Source organism: Pelobates fuscus, chromosome 2, assembly GCF_036172605.1.
Source record: "Pelobates fuscus isolate aPelFus1 chromosome 2, aPelFus1.pri, whole genome shotgun sequence".
Lineage (NCBI taxonomy): Eukaryota > Metazoa > Chordata > Amphibia > Anura > Pelobatidae > Pelobates > Pelobates fuscus.
Genome location: NC_086318.1, coordinates 5,189,687 through 5,217,513, shown reverse-complemented (window position 1 = coordinate 5,217,513; position 27,827 = coordinate 5,189,687). Strand labels below are relative to the sequence as shown.

The 27,827-nt window shown below is 42.9% G+C and overlaps 1 protein-coding gene across 1 annotated transcript in view; it reads left to right on the top strand.

Moving 5' to 3' along the window:
- The window catches only part of GTF3C2 (general transcription factor IIIC subunit 2), a 118,716-nt gene that overhangs the window by 64,635 nt on the left and 26,254 nt on the right, over positions 1 to 27,827 (top strand). Inside the window, exons 11-17 of the mRNA XM_063441884.1 lie at positions 11,413 to 11,444; positions 12,209 to 12,338; positions 14,761 to 14,902; positions 16,162 to 16,323; positions 16,992 to 17,079; positions 18,256 to 18,384; positions 20,058 to 20,234. Coding sequence (XP_063297954.1) covers positions 11,413 to 11,444; positions 12,209 to 12,338; positions 14,761 to 14,902; positions 16,162 to 16,323; positions 16,992 to 17,079; positions 18,256 to 18,384; positions 20,058 to 20,234 — 860 coding nt within the window. The remainder of the gene's footprint in view (positions 1 to 11,412; positions 11,445 to 12,208; positions 12,339 to 14,760; positions 14,903 to 16,161; positions 16,324 to 16,991; positions 17,080 to 18,255; positions 18,385 to 20,057; positions 20,235 to 27,827) is intronic.

Here is a 27,827-nt window from a genome sequence, read left to right as displayed (position 1 = left end):
TTCAAGGGTTGCCCCTTTCTGTTTTTCCAGCTTTGTATTTCTTCAGGGTCAGCAGCTGCTTGTCATTCTTTCAGAAGCTTGAGATCTGTAGGTAGGATCTACATGGTGAGTATAGAAGTTTCTTTAGCGGACACCATTCTGTCCACTTCCCTTGGTGCACTTGTGGCTTGGTTGGCAGCTTGGTCAGCTGAGTGGTGCTTCTTATCTTCCAGATTGATCCAAAATAATGTGCTGCACCCAGGGCATATCTTGAGTCAGTGTAGATATTGGCATGTCTTCCTTCAGGCATTTTGTATGCCACTGAGAAGGCTGTCAATTCAGCGTCTTGAGCAGATGTGGGTGAGGAAAGTGAAGATGCTTGACGTACCTGATCTTCTGTAGCAACAGCAAATCCAGTATGGTACCTTTCCTCTTTATCCGCAAACAGAGTGGAGTCAGGATCTGGTAAAGCTACTGCATGCTCTGTTGAAAGGTGTCTTGTTTCTTCTTTCATCTGTTCAAAGCAACCATGAGGAGCAGTAGAAGAGGTTTCCTCACCTATTTCTGTGTGAGATTGGGGGGTATTTGTCTTTCTATTTACAGTTCTCTTGCTGACCCCCCTCTGTAGAGAGTTGTAAATTGATTGTTCATGTTTCATGTGTTCCTTTCATGAGATTTCTGGGGGCTTAGTGAAGAAAAAAAACATGGGGGACAGCCACCTCCCTTACAGGTGTTTTACTTCCATGGGAATCTGGGTCAGGACCGCACTATTTCCTTGAGAATGCCCAAAACAGTTATTTCATGATGAAGTGCACCCCCACCAGTCTGAATCATTTTTTGTTAGAATAATTCTTCATTAGTGTGGTATTCCCCCCTGGGAAGTGGCGGAAGAGTGGCCAGAGCAACTTTTCTTCAAAATATAATGTTGTCAGGTAGAGGCAGAGTTGTCTATGAGCGGAGGAAATTGGCAAGGAATAAGGAGGGAGGAAGCATATAAAGGATATAGATATGGTAGTGGGGAGATGGAGGAATGAGTAGTGGATAGAGCGAGAGGGGAAGAAGGTGGAGTAGGAGGGACAGGGGAAGCAGGAAGAGGAGAAGGTGGAGTAGGAGGAGGAGAAGGTGGAGTAGAGGGAGGAGTAGAAAGAGGAGGGAGGAGTAAGAGCAGGGAGTAGGAGAAGGTGGAGTAGAGGGAGGAATAGGAGGAGAAGGAGGAATAGAGGAGAAGTAAGAGGAGAGAGGAGAAGGAGGAGTAGAAGGAGAAAGTGGAGTAGAGGGAGGAGTAGGAGGAGGAGAAGGAGGAATAGAGGAGAAGTAGGAGGTGAGAGGAGAAGGTGGAGTAGAGGAGGAGGAGGAGAAGGAGAAAGTGGAGTAGAGGGAAGAGTAGAAAGAGGAAGAAGGAGTAAGAGGAGGAGAAGGTGGAGTAGAGGGAGGAGTAGGAGGAGGAATAGAGGAGAAGTAGGAGGAGAGAGGAGAAGGAGGAGTAGAGGGAGGAGTAGGAGGAGAAAGTGGAGTAGAGGAGGGAGGAGTAAGAGCAGGAGGAAGGAGTAGGAGGAAAGAGGAGAAGGTGGAGTAGAGGGAGTAGGAGGAGGAGTAGAGGAGAAGTAGGAGGAGGAGGAGTAGAGGAGAAGTAGGAGGAGAGAGGAGAAGGTGGAGTAGAGGGAGGAGAAGGAGGAGGAGAGAGGAGAAGGAGGAGGAGAGAGGAGAAGGAGGAGGAGAGAGGAGAAGGAGGAGGAGAGAGGAGAAGAAGGAGGAGGAGAGAGGAGAAGGAGGAGGAGAGGGAGGAGTAGGAGGAGAAAGTGGAGTAGAGGAGGGAGGAGTAGAGGAGAAGTAGGAGGAAAGAGGAGAAGGTGGAGTAGAGGGAGGAGTAGGAGGAGAAAGTGGGAGACTGTAGATGAAGGGGAGGGATCGGTGGAAGGAGTAAGCGGGGGTGGGCAGGTAAGGGAGTAGACAGTAGAAATGCAATGGAGGCTGCAAATAGCCCATGTACAACAACTATTAACTGGCCCTATGCTTTCCCTAGAGAAAAATAATAAAAGGCTAACATGCTCATCTTGTCTGCACAGGCCTCGAACGTTTCACTCCGTGGGTGTCCCGCAGCGGCTAGCCCACCACATCTCCCACACCAGACTTGTGCCCGTGGAGACAGACGCTATCCCTGACTCTCGTTCTTTATTTTATTAATTTATATCTAACATCTCAAAATGTAATTCCTACTTATATCACAAATATACATTATCACAATTTTTATGTCTCGCAAACGGGATAAAATTTATTCTACTCTTCACTGATAATGTATACTTAAAACATACAAAATAGTCAAATAACATTGTCTTCTGCAAAATAAATGGAAAAGACAATGGAAATTTTGTTAAGCTTATAAATGGCTATACATTAATCCACATTTCTTGTTCTCCAGTTTCTGGCTGTTAATGACAATGTACAATGTAATAGAGCAGCAGAAAATGCTAGCAGAATGCTTGGTTGGATAGGGAGAGGTATTAGCAGTAGAAAGAGGGAAGTGCTCATGCCATTGTACAGAACACTGGTGAGACCTCACTTGGAGTATTGTACTTAGTACTGGAGACCCTATCTTCAGAAGGATATGGATACCTTAGTGAGAGTTCAAAGAAGGGCTACTAAACTGGTTCATGGATTGCAGGATAAAATTCACCAGGAAAGGTTAAAGGATCTTAACATGTATAGCTTGGAGGAAAGACGAGACAGGGGGGATATGATAGAAACATTTAAATACATAAAGGGAATCAACACAGTAAAGGAGGAGACTATATATTTAAAAGAAGGAAAACTACCATAACAAGAGGACATAGTCTCAAAAATAGAGGGACAAAGGTTTAAAAATAATATCAGGAAGCATTACATTACTGAGAGGGTAGTGGATGCATGGAATAGCCTTCCAGCTGGAGTGATAGAGGTTAACACAGTAGAAGTGTTTAAGCATGCGTGGGATAGGCATAAGGCTAAGCACTTGCTGCTAGTAACAGATCCAGAATTAATACACTATAATGCCCAAAGTCTCAATTCCTATGCATATGCAATAATAAAATATCTGGGCTTACAACAAAAATTATGTTAGTCAGTCTTTTAATCTGGAGGCAAACATTATCCAGTAAAAAACAGATTGGAACACACTCCCACCTTATTCATTTGTTAATAGTTATGCTTAGAATGTTAACTGGTTCCTATTCAATTAGATCAAAACATTTTGAAACCAATCCTTAATTGTATTATACCGTCCCCGTTATATGTAATGTCTCCAGTAGGGTGCGCTGTTATACCGTCCCGTTATATGTAATGTCTCCAGTAGGGTGCGCTGTTATACCGCCTCCTCGACGCAGAGGTGGAACATGGTCGATGGCGATAAACCTGAGAGTAGGTAAACGATGTTGTAGGGCTAAGAAGTGTTTTGCAACTGGTTTCTCAGTGTGTTGATCATGAAAAGCTGTGGTAATTCCTGAACGATGTCCTCTAATTCCATCTCGGACAGTTAGATCTGTTTTTCCCACATAAGATAGCCCGCATGGGCAGGTAATCAAATAGATGACATGGTCTGTGGTGCAGGTAATGTAATGCTGAATGGGAATCCGTTTGCCCGTGTGGGGATGGGCAAAAGAAGTACCTGAAACCACGTGGCTGCACGTTACACATCCAGTGCACTTATAACATCCTTTCTTCTTTATAAATTTTTCTTGTTGGTAACAATGTATCGGATCATTGCGAACTATGTCCCTCAAATTCCTATTGCGCTTGTAGCTGATAATGGGTGAATGTTGAAAAATAGGTGACAACTGTTTGTCCGCTTGTAATATATCCCAATGTTTATATATTGTATCTTTAATTTGCGACGTGTTAGTATGAAAAGTGAGTGGGAGGAACAGACGGTCTGTATGAGACTCTTTTGATTTAGGTTCCATTTTTTGAATACGTTCCTTTGCTTTTGATTCAGCAAGGGCTAAGGTTTGTTGTGAATAGCCTCTGGCTAAAAATCTCTGTTTCATCTGTTGTAACTGTGTGTCCATATTTTGAGGATCACTGTTGTACCGTAGTACTCGAATAAATTGAGAGATTGGTAATGACTATAAGATGTTTAGGATGAAAACTTGTTGCTAAAAGTAATGTGTTTCTGTCTGTTTCCTTCCGATATAAGGTGTAACCAATGCCTTTCTCACTTTTGAATAAACATACGTCTAAGAATTGAATAGTTTTGCTGTTGGCAGTACAAGTTAATTTGATGGGAGTCTGTAGATTATTAATGTCGGTAACCATGGTTGTTAGCTCTTCTTCGGTGCCTTTCCATATTAGTAGAATGTCGTCCACAAATCTACAGTATTTCAATATATTGATTTGATATTTAGAGAGGATATGTTGTCGTTCAAACCATGCCATGAATATGTTGGCATATGATGGCGCCATGGCCGCTCCCATGGCAGTCCCAAAAATTTGAACATAAAAGGTTTTTTCAAATTTAAAGTAATTGCACGTGAGTGCCAGCGTTAACCATTCCAATAGATATTCAATCGGTGGCCCTTCATAGGCATTGGTATTCAGGAGAGTTTCGCGTACAGCTTGTATCCCTTCAGTTGTTGGGATAACCGTATATACATTTTGTACGTCAAGGGTCGCGAAAATAAATTCCGTCTCTGATTCAATTGTTAGATCTTTTAATTGATCTAGTAAATCCTGAGTGTCTCTGAGACATGAAGGTATTTCTTTCACACATCCTTGTATATAGAAATCCACATATTTAGCTATGGGCTCAAGGAGTCCGCCTCTAGCCGATACTATGGGCCTTCCCGGAGGTTCTTGCAAGGATTTGTGTATTTTGGGTATTGTATATAATACCGGATGGATAGGAAATTCCACTTGTAGAAATTTTGCCGTATGAGAGTCAATATAGTTTGCCTGAAGGCCAATTTCAATGAGACACTTAATCTTTTGTTGGAACATTTTTACTGGATCAAAGGTTAATTTTTTGTAAGTCTTATCGTCTTGCAATTGTCTCATGATTTATTTTTTGTAATATTGATAGGCTTGAATGACAATAGCTCCCCCCCTTATCCGCGGGGCGAATAACTATAGTGGGGTCTTGCTGCAGATCTTTAAGGGCTTCTTTTTCTTGAATCGTGAGGTTATGTCTAAAGTGAGGAGGCGTTCTGATAATCTGATGCACATCTTTATGGATAGTTTGTATGAATGTTTTGATAGCGATATTGTTAGTTTTGATGTCCTTTTTCTCCCTTGAAGGGAACAAATGGGGACGAACATTCATTCCTGTTTTTCTAAATTCATTGCAATTGAGAATTCGGTTTAATTTGTACATTTCTATTTCCATAGCAAAAGCGTCTGGTTTTCTGCTAGGGATAAATGTGAGTCCTTTATTAAGAACAAATAAATGGTCATTAGTAAGAACTTTGTCAGATAAATTGAACACTACGGACGTGTTCTCTGACGTGGCGGTTTCCCGGAAGTGTTGGTAAAACGGGTTACCCTTCTTACCTCGTCTGATGGGTCTTTTTTTTCTTATATCTCTCCTTTCTTTGGGCATATCTGGAGGATCTTTGAATGTAGCTCCCCTCTCTAAAAAAGGAGTAGTATATGTCTTAGATCCAGTCTCCAGTGCCTCAGTTTCAGAAGCCGACTCCCCCGAACTAACATCAATAGTTTGAAACTTCGGTTTTATGATCCTTTGTTGATATCTAGGAGGAGGATTTCTACTATTGGAATCGCTGCCACTCAACCATCTGTACACCTGATGATGAGTGTAATCATGGTTTACTTTATTAAGTTTGTGTTTTTTAAATCTGATAAGGTCTTTTTGGTATTTTTGGATGTCATCTTGGAGTTTAAGTAGAGTATCTTGCATGGAAGGTGTTTGTAGTGCAGGAACGTTACTTACTTCAAATTCTTGGATGTTTTTTTTTTAACAAGGATTAATTCTTTACCGACTTCTTCGACCACTATCACCATCCAGTCAAGAGAGCATTTGTTTGCTATATGCATCCAACGTCTGCAAAAATCCGGATTTTGTCTGCCGATCGTAGGGGCATTCCGGACTCTAAAGCCTCTGGGTATTCGTTTTGCTCTGTAGTAATCTGAAATGAACACTCCATGGAGGTCTAGATCAATTTCCCGTCGTTTTAATTTAAACAAATCATTATATAACTCGTTTGCAGTGTTGGTATGTGCTAGGTCTTTAGGGGTGCGGAGCCATAATACTGCTGTGGCTTGTTCCTCTGTAATACTTAAAGTTTCTGCTGTATCCGCTAGGGCTCCTGATCTGACCAGAAAATCTTCCATCTTGAGGACAACTTGAAAAAGTGGCAGAACAAAAATATAATAGTGCTAATACGATAGCTTAACGAGTGGGGTGCTCAAGAGGGTGTAACGCTCACCCAATATACAAAAAAGATAAATAGCTTGGCACTCTCCTTACTTGTGATCCGGTAAATCCGCCTGGGTGCAAATTTATCTTTTTTATATATATATATATATACATATATAGAGAGAGATATTTAAATTCTACAAATATATTTTTACATAATTAAGTTATTTTATTAAAGGACCACTCTAGGCACCCAGACCACTTCAGCTTAATGAAGTGGTCTGGGTGCCAGGTCCTTCTAGGGTTAACCCATTTTTTCATAAACATAGCAGTTTCAGAGAAGCTGCTATGTTTATGAATGGGTTAAGCCTTCCCCCTATGTCCTCTAGTGGCTGTCTCACTGACAGCCGCTAGAGGCGCTTGCGTGATTCTCACTGTGATTTTCACAGTGAGAGCACGCCAGCGTCCATAGGAAAGCATTATGAATGCTTTCCTATGTGACCGGCTGAATGCGCGCGCAGCTAGCCGACGGGGAGGAGAAGAGGAGGATCGGAGGAGGAGAGCTCTCCGCCCAGCGCTGGAAAAAGGTAAGATTTAACCCCTTTCCCCTTTCCAGAGCCGGGCGGGAGGGGGTCCCTGAGGGTGGGGGCACCCTCAGGGCACTCTAGTGCCAGGAAAATGAGTATGCTTTCCTGGCACTAGAGTGGTCCTTTAATTACATTCTGAGGGATCTGCCGACAACCAGGCAGAAAGTCCAGAGAGTTTGGCTCGCAAGCCCTATATTTAACCTTGCAACGTTCTAGGACACCATAAAAAACCTGTACATGGGGGGTACGGTTTTACTCGGGAGACTTCGCTGAACACAAATATTAGTGTTTCAAAATCATAAAACATATTACAGCGATGTCGTCAGTGAAAATGCAGTTCTCTGCATTTTTCACACACAAACAAATATGAACGCTAACAGACTGGATATACCCCATTTGTAATACCTTGGGTTGTCTACTTTTGCAAATGGTATGCCATGATGGGGGTCATTCTCATTCCTGGGCTACTATACAGTCTAAAAGGCAACGTAACCAATCTGGCGAATCTCAATCTGTATAAACTGAAAAATGTATAACTTCCCAAAACTCCATAAAACCTGTACATAGGGGGTACTGTTTTACATGTGAGACATTGCTTTTACTGCAATAAAATACACATATTTGTATTCAGCAAACAGTATTATGACATTCACAGTTTAACCCCTTAAGACCGCAGCCAAATGTACAAGTTGTGAACCCAAAAAAATGTAAACAAACCACAGATTTTGACTATATGTCTGTTCAACAATAATTTACCTCTTTCATATTATGTGCACCCACACTTATTATATATCATTTTATTCAGGGGAAACAGGGCTTTCATTTAACATCAAATATTTAGGTATGAAACGTAATTTAATATGAATAAAATATAAAAAAATGAGAGAAAATATGATTTTTTAAAATTTTCTTAGTTCTATGTGACATTCTAACTGTGAATGTCACAATACTGTTTGCTTTTACTGCAATAAAATACACATATTTGTATTCAGCGATGTCTCACGTGTAAAACAGTACCCCCTATGTACAGGTTTTATGGTGTTTTGGGAAGTTACAGGGTCAAATATAACACGTTACATTTTTCATTTTTTTCACATTGAAATTTGCCAGTTTGGTTACGTTGCCTTTGAGACTGTATGGTAGCCCAGGAATGAAAATTACCCCCATGATGGCATACCATTTGCAAAAGTAGACAACCCAAGGTATTGCAAATGGGGTATGTCCAGTCTTTTTTAGTAGCCACTTGGTCACAAACACTAGCCAAAGTTAACGTTAATATTTGTTTGTGTGTGAAAAATGCAAAAAACTAATTTGAAAGCCAATTTTGGCCAGTGTTTGTGACTAAGTGGCTACTAAAAAAGACTGAACATACCCCATTTGCAATACCTTGGGTTGTCTACTTTTTCAAACGGTATGCCATCATGGGGGTAATTCTTATTTCTGGGCTACTATACGGTCTCAAAGCCAACGTAACCAATCTGGCGAATTTCATTGTGAAAAAACTGAAACGCAAGCCTTATATTTGACTCTGTAACTTTTGAAAACACCATAAAACCTGTACATGAGGGGTACTGTTATACTCAGGAGACTTTGCTGAACACAAATATTTGTGTTTCAAAACAGTAAAAAGTATTACAGCAAAAATATCGTCAGTGTAAGTGCCGTTTGTGTGCGAAAAATGCAATAAATTTCACTTTCCCTGACGATATCATTGTTGTAATAAATTTTACGGTTTTGAAACACAAATATTTGTATTCAGCGATGTCTCCCGAGTAAAACAGTACCCCCCATGTACAGGTTTTATAGTGTCTTGGAAAGTTATAGGGTTAAATATAGTGCTAGCAAATTAAATTCCCTATACTTTCGGCCTGGGTTGTTAGGCAGGTCCTGCAAATTGTAATTAATAAAAGGACCTAATTATGTAAAATTATTACATAAATATATATGTAAAATTATTATATATACACGTGTGTGTGTGTGTGTGTGTGTATATATGTATATATATGTATATAATTTTTTTACTATTTTTATTTATGTATAGGTATACATATAGTGATGTATACGTATATACTTGGGTATATACATATATATATATATATATATATATATATATATATATATTTCGTTCTACGTGTATTTTGATATCTATCTATATATATATATATATATATATATTAGTATCAAAATACAGTTAGAACGAAATTACACACATATATATTTTTAATTATTTCTTTCTTTTTTTTTTACGTATTTACATATTTTTTATTATAATATATATATATATATATATATATATATATATATATATAATTATGTATATATTTAATCAATATCCTTCTACGTGTATTTTGATATTAATATATATAAATATTAAAATACACTTAGTGTATGTGTAAATGTGTGCATATATATATATATATATATATATATAAATGATGTAAGTATATTTTATTTTTAACTTTAATTTTTTTTTTTTTTTACTTTAAGGGGTTAAGAGGGGTGTGATCACCTCCTGCAGAGGATCCCCCTGCAGATCGCGGTAATTGGCCATTGCCTGCAGTTACTATGGGTCAGCCAATAGGCTGACACATAGTAACTCTGATCGCAGTGACAGGCTGTCACTGCGATCAGATCGCAGGGAGAGGCTGTCTCTGCATTCAGATCGCAGAGACAGCCTCTCCCTGCGATCATACTCTGCAGATCGCGGTCACTGACCGCAGGGGGACTGCCTGGGGGGCCAGGCATGTCCCCCAACCGCGATCTGCAGAGTGAAAATGCGGCCGGCTCCATGTGTCAGCCGATTTTAAAATCGGCTGACACATGGTAAATACCGATCGCAGTGACAGCCTGTCACTGCGATCGGAAGCTGCAGACCGCGGTCCCCAGGCACAGGGGGGCTGCCTGGGGGGCCAGGCATGCCCCCCAACCGCGATCTGCAGCGGCCATGTGCCGCCGGCCACGTGGGGGGTAAGAAGACCGCCCAGGACGTACCATGCCGTCCTGCAGCGTTTAGAGCCGCCCAAATAAGGACGGCATGGTACGTCCTGCGGTCTTAAGGGGTTAAATGTCACGTAGCACTAAAACAATAAAACAATTTCTCACATGTTTAAAACATTTTTTTCATATTAAATTGTTTCATAGCTAAATATTTGATATTAAATGAAAGCCCTGTTTCCCCTGAACAAAATGATATATAATAAGTGTGGGTGCATATAATATGAAAGAGGTGAATTACGGTTGGACAGACATATAGCGCAAATTCCAGGTTTTGTTTACGTTTTGTTTTGATCACAACGTGTACATTTGGCTCAGTCCTTAAGGGGTTAATTACCAGATGACAAAGTTGTAATGCCGATATAGATTTTTTTTAAATCCGTACTTAAAGCAACCCTTCATTGAATGTTTATTTTGATATTTAGTAGATAACTCCTTTTTGTTGAAGCTGCGACTGCAGGCTCTGTGGAGGTCAAGGAATGTGGACGATTTTGGGTCCAGGTCGATTGAAATCCTCTATCACTCTGTGTCTTCCCAAATCTCACTGAGCTGCTCTTCCTCATGTTAATGAAGAGACTTGATTTAGTCACTGTAGATGCCCGTACTGTCCTAAGCTCACCACTCTAGCGTCAGGAATACAAATGACATGCTCAATACAAAATAGACATGCTCGTGCACAGCTTGAGGACGTCCACTATCGTTTCACAGAGTCAAAATCTGTTAGGGAAGACTGCCACTAGAGGTGGACTTAACCCTGCCATGTAAACATTGTAGTTTCTCAGGAATGGTAACGTTTTCCATTGCAGGGAAACCGACCTGGGCTTTTTAATGAGATGACATGGTCTGCGTGCCTGTAACGTCCCTTTAACACGAGAGTTATATTTCCACTAACAGAGCTGCACGCTACTCTCCTCCCGCCATGTTCTGCCAATCCCCCCCTTATGATAACGGAGTACTGTGTACATAGAGAGAATGCAGATATTGGGCAAGCACTATTTAATAGCAAACAATACACCTTTTTAGCTTCCAGGGTAAATCCGCCATTGCAGAGTGTGTAATGAAGTATTATTGTAAAGCGTTATGGAATAAGTTGGCGCTATAAGAAAGTCAATAATCATACTAAAAAGTAATGCTCGTTCTGAGACTGTCAGATCGAAAGCATTCTGATTATCATCATAAAACGTGTAATGAGCGAGCGGCGTACTCCAGATGGCAGCGATATGGCTGAGTGCTTTCTCCCAGCATTACTGCGCAGTGATTGATAGACTCCCTGCCTGGGCCGTTATGGCTGATAACCGTCCTCCCAGGGGATAAAACCATGAATGGCTTCTCTCTCATCTCCCCCTCCTTCTCTCTCATCTGGGCTGTTTGTCTGTCTCTCTTCCCTGCGCCGGCAATCTCTGTGGAAAGAAAACTGTCAGTCTGCACACACCATAAAAAAACTTCAAATTTATCTCAATACAATACATGTTCTGCATCGCAATCACATTTATACTCCTCTCTCCCCAGGCTACCAAAGTGATGAGCTCACTATATGTAAGGTAAGATCTTTACCTATACTGTGTGTGACCCTGTACTGTCCCCCCATATTCTGTGCGACCCTGTAATGCCCCCCCATATTCTGAGTGACACTGTGCACCTGCTTTCTCTGGATCTATCTCTGCTGCCTCTCTCTGTATATTGATGTCTTGCCGCACTCCCCCCCCCCCCCATGCTTTGTGTATACATCTAGCTGCCCACAGGTCTCTCTGTTCTACTCCTTTACTTTTTTGGTGTGTACCCCCTCTGTGTATATGGTCAACTACCCAGTCTCTTCTGCTCCCCCAGCTTTCTCCCTACACGTTTACCATTGACCCCTCTCCTCCTCCCCCGTGCTCTGTGTTGGATCTAAAAGGAAGTTCGCTCTGTGTTCTCTGAAACAGACAAAGACCCATTCTTCCAATAAATCTCTGTCAGACCCAATAAAATGCTATCTCCCTGTGTCAGTCTCTGGGTCAATATTCACTTAGCCATCGGCGCGTCCTTTTTAATTAAAGTAATTGAGGCAGAACGAGACAAATCCTCTTTATGGGGACAAAGATGGATTGTGTGGTCCAGTGAAAGTGCTGTGCCTGACGGGGTTGGGGTATAACAGAAAGAACACTGCCTGCAAGCTGTGCAATATCACCCCAAAATCATCAAACCATACTCTGAGGTTAGCTATGGGGCATGTGAGTCGGAGTAACATAAGTTGGCGTCTTTTAGAAACCCTAACTGCTCACTGTGCGCCTGTGCTTTTTCTTTTTGTGGGCATGTTGCCTTCCAGGTGGATTGCGTTGTGAGATTGCAGGTTGGTTCAATCAAATGCCGTAACCTTGGAGAGAATGGGCAGTGCTTCACTCTGGCATGGGTGCCTTCCAAACCCCACAATCACTTGGCTGCTGGATTCTACGATGGTGAGTTGCCTTTTTGTGGTCATAAAATATGTCACCATGTGTGTCCACGTAACCCAGCTCACCGTGTCACCATGTGTGTCCACGTAACCCAGCTCCCCGTGTCACCATGTGTGTCCACGTAACCCAGCTCACCGTGTCACCATGTGTGTCCACGTAACCCAGCTCACCGTGTCACCATGTGTGTCCACGTAACCCAGCTCCCCGTGTCACCATGTGTGTCCACGTAACCCAGCTCCCTGTGTCACCATGTTTTGTCACATTATCTCCCTAATTTTTTTTTTCATGGACACAATTTAGTGTCTAATCCATAAATATGCTGGGGTGTTATTCTTTTAATTCCTAGGGGTTTAGGGTGCTCCATTCCCAAGGCTTTAGGGGTTCTCTGCTCCCAAATCCCACGAGTTTAAGGGGTGGTCTGCTCCCAACTCCCAGGGGTTTAGGGTGTTCTCTGCTCCCAACTCCCAGGGGTTTAGGGTGTTCTCTGCTCCCAACTCCCAGGGGTTTAGGGTGTTCTCTGCTCCCAACTCCCAGGGGTTTAGGGTGTTCTCTGCTCCCAACTCCCAGGGGTTTAGGGTGTTCTCTGCTCCCAACTCCCAGGGGTTTAGGGTGTTCTCTGCTCCCAACTCCCAGGGGTTTAGGGTGTTCTCTGCTCCCAACTCCCAGGGGTTTAGGGGGTGGTCTGCTCCCAACTCCCAGGGGTTTAGGGGGTGGTCTGCTCCCAACTCCCAGGGGTTTAGGGGGTGGTCTGCTCCCAACTCCCAGGGGTTTAGGGGGTGGTCTGCTCCCAACTCCCAGGGGTTTAGGGGGTGGTCTGCTCCCAACTCCCAGGGGTTTAGGGGGTGGTCTGCTCCCAACTCCCAGGGGTTTAGGGGGTGGTCTGCTCCCAACTCCCAGGGGTTTAGGGGGTGGTCTGCTCCCAACTCCCAGGGGTTTAGGGGGTGGTCTGCTCCCATCTCCCAGGGGTTTAGGGGGTGGTCTGCTCCCATCTCCCAGGGGTTTAGGGGGTGGTCTGCTCCCATCTCCCAGGGGTTTAGGGGGTGGTCTGCTCCCATCTCCCAGGGGTTTAGGGGGTGGTCTGCTCCCATCTCCCAGGGGTTTAGGGGGTGGTCTGCTCCCATCTCCCAGGGGTTTAGGGGGTGGTCTGCTCCCATCTCCCAGGGGTTTAGGGGGTGGTCTGCTCCCATCTCCCAGGGGTTTAGGGGGTGCTCTGCTCCCATCTCCCAGGGGTTTAGGGGGTGCTCTGCTCCCATCTCCCAGGGGTTTAGGGGGTGCTCTGCTCCCATCTCCCAGGGGTTTAGGGGGTGCTCTGCTCCCATCTCCCAGGGGTTTAGGGGGTGCTCTGCTCCCATCTCCCAGGGGTTTAGGGGGTGCTCTGCTCCCATCTCCCAGGGGTTTAGGGGGTGCTCTGCTCCCATCTCCCAGGGGTTTAGGGGGTGCTCTGCTCCCATCTCCCAGGGGTTTAGGGGGTGCTCTGCTCCCATCTCCCAGGGGTTTAGGGGGTGCTCTGCTCCCATCTCCCAGGGGTTTAGGGGGTGCTCTGCTCCCATCTCCCAGGGGTTTAGGGGGTGCTCTGCTCCCATCTCCCAGGGGTTTAGGGGGTGCTCTGCTCCCATCTCCCAGGGGTTTAGGGGGTGCTCTGCTCCCATCTCCCAGGGGTTTAGGGGGTGCTCTGCTCCCATCTCCCAGGGGTTTAGGGGGTGCTCTGCTCCCATCTCCCAGGGGTTTAGGGGGTGCTCTGCTCCCATCTCCCAGGGGTTTAGGGGGTGCTCTGCTCCCATCTCCCAGGGGTTTAGGGGGTGCTCTGCTCCCATCTCCCAGGGGTTTAGGGGGTGCTCTGCTCCCATCTCCCAGGGGTTTAGGGGGTGCTCTGCTCCCATCTCCCAGGGGTTTAGGGGGTGCTCTGCTCCCATCTCCCAGGGGTTTAGGGGGTGCTCTGCTCCCATCTCCCAGGGGTTTAGGGGGTGCTCTGCTCCCATCTCCCAGGGGTTTAGGGGGTGCTCTGCTCCCATCTCCCAGGGGTTTAGGGGGTGCTCTGCTCCCATCTCCCAGGGGTTTAGGGGGTGCTCTGCTCCCATCTCCCAGGGGTTTAGGGGGTGCTCTGCTCCCATCTCCCAGGGGTTTAGGGGGTGCTCTGCTCCCAACTCCCAGGGGTTTAGGGGGTGCTCTGCTCCCAACTCCCAGGGGTTTAGGGGGTGCTCTGCTCCCAACTCCCAGGGGTTTAGGGGGTGCTCTGCTCCCAACTCCCAGGGGTTTAGGGGGTGCTCTGCTCCCAACTCCCAGGGGTTTAGGGGGTGCTCTGCTCCCAACTCCCAGGGGTTTAGACTTTTATATCATGGTTACTCGGTGAAGCAACAACATTTTTTTTAATTAACATATATATGTAGAGGACATAGTCTATCCATGTCTGTTTCCTGTCCGGCAGGTACTGTGTCTATCTGGGATTTAAAGACAAAGTCAGCGTTGCAGAAGGTCCGACAGGGCAGAGTAATTAAGCAATACCCCTTCAACAGCTTCCAGGCACATGACCACGCTGTGCGTAGTGTAGAGTGGTGTAAAGCAAACAGGTAAAAAAAACTGAGCAGCTACATTCCATCCAATGACTGCACTGCCTGGCCAGCTACATTCCATCCAATGACTGCACTGCCTGACCAGCTACATTCCATCCAATGATGGCACTGCCTGGCCAGCTACATTCCATCCAATGACTGCACTGCCTGACCAGCTACATTCCATCCAATGACGGCACTGCCTGACCAACTACATTCCATCCCATGACGGCACTGCCTGACCAACTACATTCCATCCCATGACGGCACTGCCTGACCAGCTACATTCCATCCAATGACGGCACTGCCTGACCAGCTACATTCCATCCAATGACTGCACTGCCTACCAGTTACATTCCATCTCATGACGGCACTGCCTGACAAGCTACATTCCATCCCATGACGGCACTGCCTGACCAGCTACATTCCATCCAATGACTGCACTGCCTGACCAGTTACATTCCATCCAATGACTGCACTGCCTGACCAGTTACATTCCATCTCATGACGGCACTGCCTGACAAGCTACATTCCATCCCATGACGGCACTGCCTGACCAGCTACATTCCATCCAATGACTGCACTGCCTGACCAGTTACATTCCATCCAATGACTGCACTGCCTGACCAGCTACATTCCATCTCATGACGGCACTGCCTGACAAGCTACATTCCATCTCATGACGGCACTGCCTGACAAGCTACATTCCATCCCATGACTGCACTGCCTGACCAGCTACATTCCATCCAATGATGGCACTGCCTGACCAGCTACATTCCATCCAATGATGGCACTGCCTGACCAGCTACATTCCATCCCATGACGGCACTGCCTGACCAGCTACATTCCATCCAATGACGGCACTGCCTGACCAGCTACATTCCATCCAATGATGGCACTGCCTGACCAGCTACATTCCATCCAATGATGGCACTGCCTGACCAGCTACATTCCATCCAATGATGGCACTGCCTGACCAGCTACATTCCATCCAATGATGGCACTGCCTGACTAGCTACATTCCATCCCATGACGGCACTGCCTGACCAGCTACATTCCATCCCATGACGGCACTGCCTGACCAGCTACATTCCATCCAATGATGGCACTGCCTGACCAGCTACATTCCATCCCATGACGGCACTGCCTGACCAGCTACATTCCATCCAATGACGGCACTGCCTGGCCAGCTACATTCCATCCCATGACGACAGTGTTTATTTTCTGCAGTGAGTACTTTTCCAGTTTTGACAATTTGTTTCATATTCTCCATTCAGTAACTTCCTAGTGACAGCTGGAAGTGACCGTCATCTGAAGTTCTGGGACCTGCGCCGTCTTTATGAGCCAATAAACAACATCAAGCGTTTCTTGAGCACAGAAATTGCCTGGTTGCTGCCATATTGTGGCGTGGCTGTGGCACAAGAAAACTGCTATGCCTCGTGAGTAACCATGAACCATGTTTAAATTGACTAAATTCGTCTAATGACGAATGTCTATAATAGCGTTTTCTTTATTTCTGTAGTCATGATAAGAAAGAGAATGCACACCAAAAAAGTCACAAAAGTAACTTAACCTGGTTTAATAAGCCAATATCAAATTACAGGCAAAAATAAACAATATAGTAAAGTGACATAATAGGCACAAAACATAAATCAAAAAATCAAGAATAATTACCAAAAGTTCTCACAAGCCTAATAGGGCAGAAACAGGACACAAAAACTAACCACCCAACGTTTCGGCACCTCCTGGTTGCCTTTATCAAGAACCAGGAGGTGCCGAAACGTTGGGTGGTTAGTTTTTGTGTCCTGTTTCTGCCCTATTAGGCTTGTGAGAACTTTTGGTAATTATTCTTGATTTTTTGATTTATGTTTTGTGCCTATTATGTCACTTTACTATATTGTTTATTTTTGCCTGTAATTTGATATTGGCTTATTAAACCAGGTTAAGTTACTTTTGTGACTTTTTTGGTGTGCATTCTCTTTCTTATCATGACTACTATTTATGTTGGTATTTGAGGGAATACCAGTGAGGATTAGCACCCAGATGGTTATGCTTTTTGTTAAATAGTCTCTCCATACTTTGTTTATTGTATTCTTTATTTCTGTAGCCACGGACTATGTGGGATTCATTTTGTGGACTCTGGCTTCCAGGGCTACAAGCCGTATTTTCTGACTCCACGGAAAGGAACTGTCTGGGTAAGGCACACACATTGTCATCCTGTAACTTTTATCATTTATAAAATGGCGGCATATTCTGCTGCGCTGTATACCTTTCACCATACTAGGGAGGTAATGTGCTTTAAGTTGGGATGTGGATGTTAACAAAACATACAATGAAATCCTTCATTTGTGCAGTACTTATGGTTAATTACTGCATTATTATTGCGTGTCCGTTATATGGCAGCCATGTTGTGCTTCCATATTACAATATTTAGTTGAATAACGCTGTGGCACTCACATTGAGTCAGTGATATTATCCGGGCCATTTCGCCATGGACGCAACTCAGCTGGCGCACATTTGGCGTTATTGAACGGGATATTGTTTTCTAGCGGCCTGTTTTGTCTGTTAGGTTTGCCTTTGTGGGACAAGCCATGTTGGGAGTTATCTATAGACAGTGTCATGCATTCTTTATTCCCTTATTTGCGTAAAAATATTCCTTCCTGTGCCTTTTTGTCACTTTATTTTCTTCCATTTTACTTTACTAATATATATATAAATCTACAAAAGTGTGCCTTTTTTATAAAAATCTGTTTCCTTGACTGTCACCTTGCTGGTTCTCGTGACAGGTTAGCAGTTTCACTCACTTTTTATTTAAGGACTAAAAAAATAATCCTTCAAAAATGTTTTTTGGCAGGAAAACAAGTCACCAATGTACAAAAGTGTAATAACCACTTTATACATAAAATAAAGTGCGTATTTGTACAAAACTGCAAAATGTCTATATATAACCCTTGTCTTTATTATCAATATCCGGTTATTGAGACACTGCACTCTTTCATAGTTAATAATTTCAGCCATGTCTGATAATAGCGTATGAATTCAGCCAGGTCTGATGATAACTCCGGGCAGAGTCGGTCCTTATGTATAAATTCAGCCAGGTCTGATAATGGCTCCGGGCAGAGTCGGTCCTTATGTATAAATTCAGCCATGTCTAATAATGGCTCCGGGCAGAGCCGGTCTTTATGTATAAATTCAGCCAGGTCTGATAATAGTTCAGGGCAGAGCCGGTCATTGTGTTATTTTGTTTGTTTACTGTCCTGAGTGGAGAAAGCCCATCATCCCCTGTGTTAATCATAGTTATATCTATATATGTAGCATGCTGACTGGTGTGAATACAATGTGCAATCTGTGTATTTTGTGTCTGTTTGCAGAGTATCTCTGGCTCAGACTGGCTGGGCTCAGTTTCTGCTGGAGATGTCACCGGGGAGATGATTGTTATTTTGCTGCCGAATCTCAACGTTCACTCCTTAAACATCAAGCGGCCTGCGGATCGCAGATTTGTAAGTATTATAGGTTGTTTTTTTTGTTTTGTTTTTTTTAAATAAAATGTAAATCCCACCAAAACAACTCTAGTTTAATGAAGCCATTTTATTGTGTAGATAATGCCCCTGCAATCTCAAAATGGCTTAATTTTCAGTCCAATGTTACAACACAGTGTGTTCACTTTAGATGCTTGTCGCTTCTGTTCTATTGATTGAACTTTAACCCCTTAAGGACCAAACCTCTGGAATAAAAGGGAATCATGACCTGTCACACATGTCATGTGTCCTTAAGGGGTTAAAGGGACACTATAGGTACCCAGACCACTTCTGCTCATTGGAGTGGTCTGGGTGCCAACTCCCACTACTCCTAACCCTGCAACTGTAATTATTGCAGTTTTGTATAAACTGCAATAATTACATTGCAGGGTTAACTCCACCTCTAGTGGCTGTCTACTAGACAGCCACTAGAGGTCACTTCCTCCTTCATAGCACAGAAAACCTGTGCTAGAGCGTCGCTGCAGCTCCAGCGTCGCTGCAGCTCCAGCGTCGCTCATTTCCTCATAGGAAAGCATTGAAAAGCATTTTCAATGCTTTCCTATGGGGAGCTCTAATGCGCATGCGTGGCATTGCTGCGCATGCGCATTAGGTCTCCTCGGCCGGTGGGCGGGATCAGTCTCGCCCGACGGAGCCAGAAGGAGGAGCGGCGCTGCCTCAGGCAGGAGATTAGAACTTCTAAAGTAAACATACTGTGCTGTAAGATCTGATTAAAAATGATACCAGGGGAGGTCTGGCTGGGGCTGCATAAACAAGAACAAAAGTGATTAACTCCTGAATGGCAGAGAATGGAGCATTGGGACTGCAGCGACATGATCTGTACACCCAACACTGCTTCATTAAGCTAAAGTTGTTTAGGTGACTATAGTGTCCCTTTAATCCATAAAAGAGGATGCCCAGGTTGTTTTAAGACATTGAATAGGTCTATGTGAAGCACTCCACACGTGTAAAAGGTCCATTGACTGGTCATTGAGCAGGGACGTCCTCACGATGAGAGACTATGTTATGAGTAGATGTCCGAGCTTGTCTGCCACAGCCAGACTAGTTTTGTTTTATGATCCAATCCTTGGTATCTGGTCAATATTGCAAGCCCTCGTTATATAATTGGATCCTAATTATCTTTAGGATGCAGACCCAGCATATTATCTGGCTGATTTTAAGATTGGAAGCCACTACATTTTTGGTAGGATTTTGGAACCAGTCCCACATAATGGGTTGCAGAACCACAGTATTATCTGGTAGTATTGGGGAGCAGACCTCCCTAGTTATTTTGTATTTTTCAGATTCTAGAGCCACAGACCCACTGGTTTTCAATCAATCCTTTTTATAAAATATTTTTTTTAAACTGGTGTCACAGCATTTTTGGAGGACATGGCATATGTCTCGAGGGGTCTGCCAAGCCCTGCTCCTATCCAAAAACTGACCTCACAACTAAAAATACCTTCAAAAAGCCTTCCCACATTCCACAGCCCTGTGTTGTCTTGCATGGTGCAGGGATGGTATACCTTCAGCAGTTGTCACTTCCACCTGTTCAGATCAGATCAGGCGCAGTGAGTGGGTCACATTTGAAACCGGCATTAGAAGTCCTACTATCTTGGCTTATTTTTTTCCTTACTAATAATGTGTCATTTTTTCAGCCGGTGTACAAAGCAGACTTCCTTCCACTCACCCCCTCATCCTCTGACCCTTCTCCTGCTGTCCCAGAACTTCCCGTAGGACCCTTGGTAGAGAGCAGCGATTGGGGACATTTCAAACCCAAATCCTTCCGGGCAGCAGAAGGACACTACAGTTTCCTTTTTCAAGACACGGACCTGGTAAGTAATGAGAAAGGGCGAGTATCTGTATGTATGAGATGGGGGAGCAGTGAGCTCCAATGCTGGAGCACCGTTAGAATTCCAATTTGGATGTGGACACCTGACAGTCGCAACTATGTGAGCTGGTTCCCATTAGGAGACCATGGGCATTGATATGGAGCTACAGTCGCCATCTTTGTTTGGGAATGCTTTCCATAAGATTTTTGTTTGTCTGTGGGAATTGGTCTCGGTCTTTTTTTCATGTCTGTTATTCATTTATGTGAATACTAAGTGTGACGGACTTTCTGGCACCCCGACCGGGTACCTCTGTCAATCGATTCTCCAAGCACTCCACCAGACACCATAAGCACTGTAGACTCCACGAACCGCCTCCGCTTGGTTGGGGTCTCGCCGTCCTCCACCCACCTAGGACCCAAGACCAGGATCCAGCTCCCAGTGGGCAGACCTCTCCTACTCCAGAGAGTGTAGCAGGAACAGAGAATTAGGCTGTGCGGCCGGTCTATGTTAAACAGTCGTAGTACCGTTCAAATTGTCGAATGTAATTGTGAATGGACATAGTTAATGTGTGTCCCTTGTTCGTGGGCTTCAACTCACCGAACTCCGTTTGAATTGTCAAAGTTTCCTGGAAGGTAACTTTTCAGCGGTGTTCGTTCCGTTGCGTGTCCGATTTGAGTTCCATGAACTTGGCGGCAAACACACTGAACCCGTTCGACTAAATAAAATGGCCGCCACGTGTTTGAATGGCGACTACTTCAACACTTTGACTGTATTCGAAGTGTCACTTCGACCGTTCGAAGAGACATTGTTCACAGTCCCAATAGGCACAATTAGGGTCTCTCAGACAAAATAAATGAAAGGGGCCATAGTCACAGGGTGGGAGGTTGGCAAACAGGCCCCTCCAAAAACCAGTGGCAAGGTTACTTTCGCCACACTAAGTTATGATACATGGAGCCTAGCGTTCATTGAACTCATTAGACGCACGTCGAAATTGAGCTTTCTGGCTCATGTCAACATTGAGTATCGTTACATTGTATGTACTATTATAATACTGTCATCATATGGCATACTGAAGATCATAACCGTCTCTCACTTATGAGACTCGTGTGTGTCCTCTGTGGTATTATCTTGGCAGCGGTAAGAGAGTCCGATTCTACCGCAGTCCGACCGAAGGTGTAACACTATGGCAGGGAGATCTAGTGTTCTGTGAAAGTAGAGGCCACATTTTCAGGTATTTTTATATACACTTCATTTAAAAAATGCCAAATCGTTTCATTACATGCTGCAAGGATTCTTACAATAATATTAAAAATGGTGGCGACAGATGTCCTTAGATTCAATATGAATAAACTGAACTTGATGGACACCTGTTTCTTTTCACGCTATGTAACTCTGTGCTAATGACATGTACAGTGACCATTTAACACAAAGAATCTTGCTATGTACACGGCGTGTACTGAGGGATTAGTTTGATTCTATTGTCTGGATACAGCCATTTCCTGGTTCTTTTCAACATACGGAATTAATATCATTTGTATCTCGATAAATCAACTTTTGTGCATAGCTAGGAAACATGCAACAGTGGCCACAAGTATTTCTTACACCAGACATGTGCACTGGGGCATGTGCAGGAGCCATATGCTATAGTTTGAGGTGGTACGAAACGTTTCCAGAGCCCTCCTGGGTTGTATACATATCCTCCATCACTTTCAGTCGCCCTCCCTCTTCTCACAGGTGCAGGGATCTGGGATTTTGAATTTGATCAATTTATCTTTATTTTTTAGTATCTCTGATACAGAGTCTATCTGGATCCCGTGTCAGGGATGAAATCTGTTTGTATTGTCTTTGGTTCCATATTGCACATTGGACAAATAAATTAAGTTACATGAAAAATGGTTTCATTTTCAACCAATTTTAACTTAATTTAGAAGTGTTGGTCTCCTGCTCTGTAAATTGAACTTTAATCACACATGGACAGCTCCTGCAGTATCTGGCAAGCTATTAACAGAGACACAACATTCTAAAATTAACAGAATTTGCCAAACAAGGAAGTTTAAACACTAGATGACTTTTTACAGGAAGGGTTTAGGAAGGCTGTGTAGGTCACATGCAGGAAGGTGTGACTAGGGTTGCATAAACAAAGTGATTTAACTCCTAAATTGCAGAGAATTGAGCAGTGAGACTGCAGGGGCATGATATATACACCTATGCAAAGATTTCTGTGCTGGGTATTTGGGTTACAATGATAGATTTCTGTGCCGGGTATTTGGGTTACAATGATAGATTTCTGTCTGGGTATTTGGGTTACAATGATAGATTTCTGTGCTGGGTATTTGGGTTACAATGATAGATTTCTGTGCTGGGTATTTGGGTTACAATGATAGAACAATGATAGATTTCTGTGCTGGGTATTTGGGTTACAATGATAGATTTCTGTGCTGGTATTTGGGTTACAATGATAGATTTCTGTGCTGGGTATTTGGGTTACAATGATAGATTTCTGTGCTGGGTATTTGGGTTACAATGATAGATTTCTGTGCTGGGTATTTGGGTTACAATGATAGATTTCTGTGCTGGGTATTTGGGTTACAATGATAGATTTCTGTGCTGGGTATTTGGGTTACAATGATAGATTTCTGTGCTGGGTATTTGGGTTACAATGATAGATTTCTGTGCTGGGTATTTGGGTTACAGTGATAGATTTCTGTGCCGGGTATTTGGGTTACAATGATAGATTTCTGTCTGGGTATTTGGGTTACAATGATAGATTTCTGTGCCGGGTATTTGGGTTACAATGATAGATTTCTGTGCTGGGTATTTGGGTTACAATGATAGATTTCTGTGCTGGGTATTTGGGTTACAATGATAGATTTCTGTGCTGGGTATTTGGGTTACAATGATAGATTTCTGTGCTGGGTATTTGGGTTACAATGATAGATTTCTGTGCTGGGTATTTGGGTTACAATGATAGATTTCTGTGCTGGTATTTGGGTTACAATGATAGATTTCTGTGCTGGGTATTTGGGTTACAATGATAGATTTCTGTGCTGGGTATTTGGGTTACAATGATAGATTTCTGTGCTGGGTATTTGGGTTACAATGATAGATTTCTGTGCTGGGTATTTGGGTTACAATGATAGATTTCTGTGCCGGGTATTTGGGTTACAATGATAGATTTCTGTGCTGGGTATTTGGGTTACAATGATAGATTTCTGTGCTGGGTATTTGGGTTACAATGATAGATTTCTGTCTGGGTATTTGGGTTACAATGATAGATTTCTGTGCTGGGTATTTGGGTTACAATGATAGATTTCTGTCTGGGTATTTGGGTTACAATGATAGATTTCTGTCTGGGTATTTGGGTTACAATGATAGATTTCTGTGCTGGGTATTTGGGTTACAATGATAGATTTCTGTGCTGGGTATTTGGGTTACAATGATAGATTTCTGTGCTGGGTATTTGGGTTACAATGATAGATTTCTGTGCTGGGTATTTGGGTTACAATGATAGATTTCTGTGCTGGGTATTTGGGTTACAATGATAGATTTCTGTGCTGGGTATTTGGGTTACAATGATAGATTTCTGTGCTGGGTATTTGGGTTACAATGATAGATTTCTGTGCTGGGTATTTGGGTTACAATGATAGATTTCTGTGCTGGGTATTTGGGTTACAATGATAGATTTCTGTCCGGGTATTTGGGTTACAATGATAGATTTCTGTGCTGGGTATTTGGGTTACAGTGATAGATTTCTGTCCGGGTATTTGGGTTACAATGATAGATTTCTGTGCTGGGTATTTGGGTTACAATGATAGATTTCTGTGCTGGGTATTTGGGTTACAATGATAGATTTCTGTGCTGGGTATTTGGGTTACAATGATAGATTTCTGTGCTGGGTATTTGGGTTACAATGATAGATTTCTGTGCCGGGTATTTGGGTTACAATGATAGATTTCTGTGCCGGGTATTTGGGTTACAATGATAGATTTCTGTGCTGGTATTTGGGTTACAATGATAGATTTCTGTCTGGGTATTTGGGTTACAATGATAGATTTCTGTGCTGGGTATTTGGGTTACAATGATAGATTTCTGTGCTGGGTATTTGGGTTACAATGATAGATTTCTGTGCTGGGTATTTGGGTTACAATGATAGATTTCTGTGCTGGGTATTTGGGTTACAATGATAGATTTCTGTCTGGGTATTTGGGTTACAATGATAGATTTCTGTGCTGGGTATTTGGGTTACAATGATAGATTTCTGTGCTGGGTATTTGGGTTACAATGATAGATTTCTGTGCTGGGTATTTGGGTTACAATGATAGATTTCTGTGCTGGGTATTTGGGTTACAATGATAGATTTCTGTGCTGGGTATTTGGGTTACAATGATAGATTTCTGTGCTGGTATTTGGGTTACAATGATAGATTTCTGTGCTGGGTATTTGGGTTACAATGATAGATTTCTGTGCTGGGTATTTGGGTTACAATGATAGATTTCTGTGCTGGTATTTGGGTTACAATGATAGATTTCTGTCTGGGTATTTGGGTTACAATGATAGATTTCTGTGCTGGGTATTTGGGTTACAATGATAGATTTCTGTGCTGGGTATTTGGGTTACAATGATAGATTTCTGTGCTGGGTATTTGGGTTACAATGATAGATTTCTGTCTGGGTATTTGGGTTACAATGATAGATTTCTGTGCCGGGTATTTGGGTTACAATGATAGATTTCTGTGCTGGGTATTTGGGTTACAATGATAGATTTCTGTGCCGGGTATTTGGGTTACAATGATAGATTTCTGTGCTGGGTATTTGGGTTACAATGATAGATTTCTGTGCTGGGTATTTGGGTTACAATGATAGATTTCTGTGCCGGGTATTTGGGTTACAATGATAGATTTCTGTGCTGGGTATTTGGGTTACAATGATAGATTTCTGTCCGGGTATTTGGGTTACAATGATAGATTTCTGTGCTGGGTATTAGGGTTACAATGATAGATTTCTGTCTGGGTATTTGGGTTACAATGATAGATTTCTGTGCTGGGTATTTGGGTTACAATGATAGATTTCTGTGCTGGGTATTTGGGTTACAGTGATAGATTTCTGTCCGGGTATTTGGGTTACAATGATAGATTTCTGTCCGGGTATTTGGGTTACAATGATAGATTTCTGTCCGGGTATTTGGGTTACAATGATAGATTTCTGTGCTGGGTATTTGGGTTACAATGATAGATTTCTGTGCTGGGTATTTGGGTTACAATGATAGATTTCTGTGCTGGGTATTTGGGTTACAATGATAGATTTCTGTGCTGGGTATTTGGGTTACAATGATAGATTTCTGTGCTGGGTATTTGGGTTACAATGATAGATTTCTGTCCGGGTATTTGGGTTACAATGATAGATTTCTGTGCTGGGTATTTGGGTTACAATGATAGATTTCTGTGCCGGGTATTTGGGTTACAATGATAGATTTCTGTGCTGGGTATTTGGGTTACAATGATAGATTTCTGTGCTGGGTATTTGGGTTACAATGATAGATTTCTGTGCTGGGTATTTGGGTTACAATGATAGATTTCTGTGCTGGGTATTTGGGTTACAATGATAGATTTCTGTGCTGGGTATTTGGGTTACAATGATAGATTTCTGTGCTGGGTATTTGGGTTACAATGATAGATTTCTGTGCTGGGTATTAGGGTTACAATGATAGATTTCTGTGCGGGTATTTGGGTTACAATGATAGATTTCTGTCTGGGTATTTGGGTTACAATGATAGATTTCTGTGCTGGGTATTTGGGTTACAATGATAGATTTCTGTGCTGGGTATTTGGGTTACAATGATAGATTTCTGTGCTGGGTATTTGGGTTACAATGATAGATTTCTGTGCTGGGTATTTGGGTTACAATGATAGATTTCTGTGCTGGTATTTGGGTTACAATGATAGATTTCTGTGCTGGGTATTTGGGTTACAATGATAGATTTCTGTGCTGGGTATTTGGGTTACAATGATAGATTTCTGTCCGGGTATTTGGGTTACAATGATAGATTTCTGTGCTGGGTATTTGGGTTACAATGATAGATTTCTGTGCTGGGTATTTGGGTTACAATGATAGATTTCTGTCCGGGTATTTGGGTTACAATGATAGATTTCTGTGCTGGGTATTTGGGTTACAATGATAGATTTCTGTCTGGGTATTTGGGTTACAATGATAGATTTCTGTGCTGGGTATTTGGGTTACAATGATAGATTTCTGTGCTGGGTATTTGGGTTACAATGATAGATTTCTGTGCTGGTATTTGGGTTACAATGATAGATTTCTGTGCTGGGTATTTGGGTTACAATGATAGATTTCTGTGCTGGGTATTTGGGTTACAATGATAGATTTCTGTGCTGGGTATTTGGGTTACAATGATAGATTTCTGTGCTGGGTATTTGGGTTACAATGATAGATTTCTGTGCTGGGTATTTGGGTTACAATGATAGATTTCTGTGCCGGGTATTTGGGTTACAGTGATAGATTTCTGTGCTGGGTATTTGGGTTACAATGATAGATTTCTGTGCTGGGTATTGGGGTTACAATGATAGATTTCTGTGCTGGGTATTTGGGTTACAATGATAGATTTCTGTGCTGGGTATTTGGGTTACAATGATAGATTTCTGTGCCGGGTATTTGGGTTACAATGATAGATTTCTGTGCTGGGTATTTGGGTTACAATGATAGATTTCTGTGCTGGGTATTTGGGTTACAATGATAGATTTCTGTGCTGGTATTTGGGTTACAATGATAGATTTCTGTGCTGGGTATTTGGGTTACAATGATAGATTTCTGTGCTGGGTATTTGGGTTACAATGATAGATTTCTGTGCTGGGTATTTGGGTTACAATGATAGATTTCTGTGCTGGGTATTTGGGTTACAATGATAGATTTCTGTCTGGGTATTTGGGTTACAATGATAGATTTCTGTGCCGGGTATTTGGGTTACAATGATAGATTTCTGTGCTGGGTATTTGGGTTACAATGATAGATTTCTGTGCCGGGTATTTGGGTTACAATGATAGATTTCTGTGCTGGGTATTTGGGTTACAATGATAGATTTCTGTGCTGGGTATTTGGGTTACAATGATAGATTTCTGTGCTGGGTATTTGGGTTACAATGATAGATTTCTGTGCCGGGTATTTGGGTTACAATGATAGATTTCTGTGCTGGGTATTTGGGTTACAATGATAGATTTCTGTCCGGGTATTTGGGTTACAATGATAGATTTCTGTGCTGGGTATTAGGGTTACAATGATAGATTTCTGTGCTGGGTATTTGGGTTACAATGATAGATTTCTGTGCTGGGTATTTGGGTTACAATGATAGATTTCTGTGCTGGGTATTTGGGTTACAGTGATAGATTTCTGTCCGGGTATTTGGGTTACAATGATAGATTTCTGTGCTGGGTATTTGGGTTACAATGATAGATTTCTGTGCTGGGTATTTGGGTTACAATGATAGATTTCTGTGCTGGGTATTTGGGTTACAATGATAGATTTCTGTGCTGGGTATTTGGGTTACAATGATAGATTTCTGTGCTGGGTATTTGGGTTACAATGA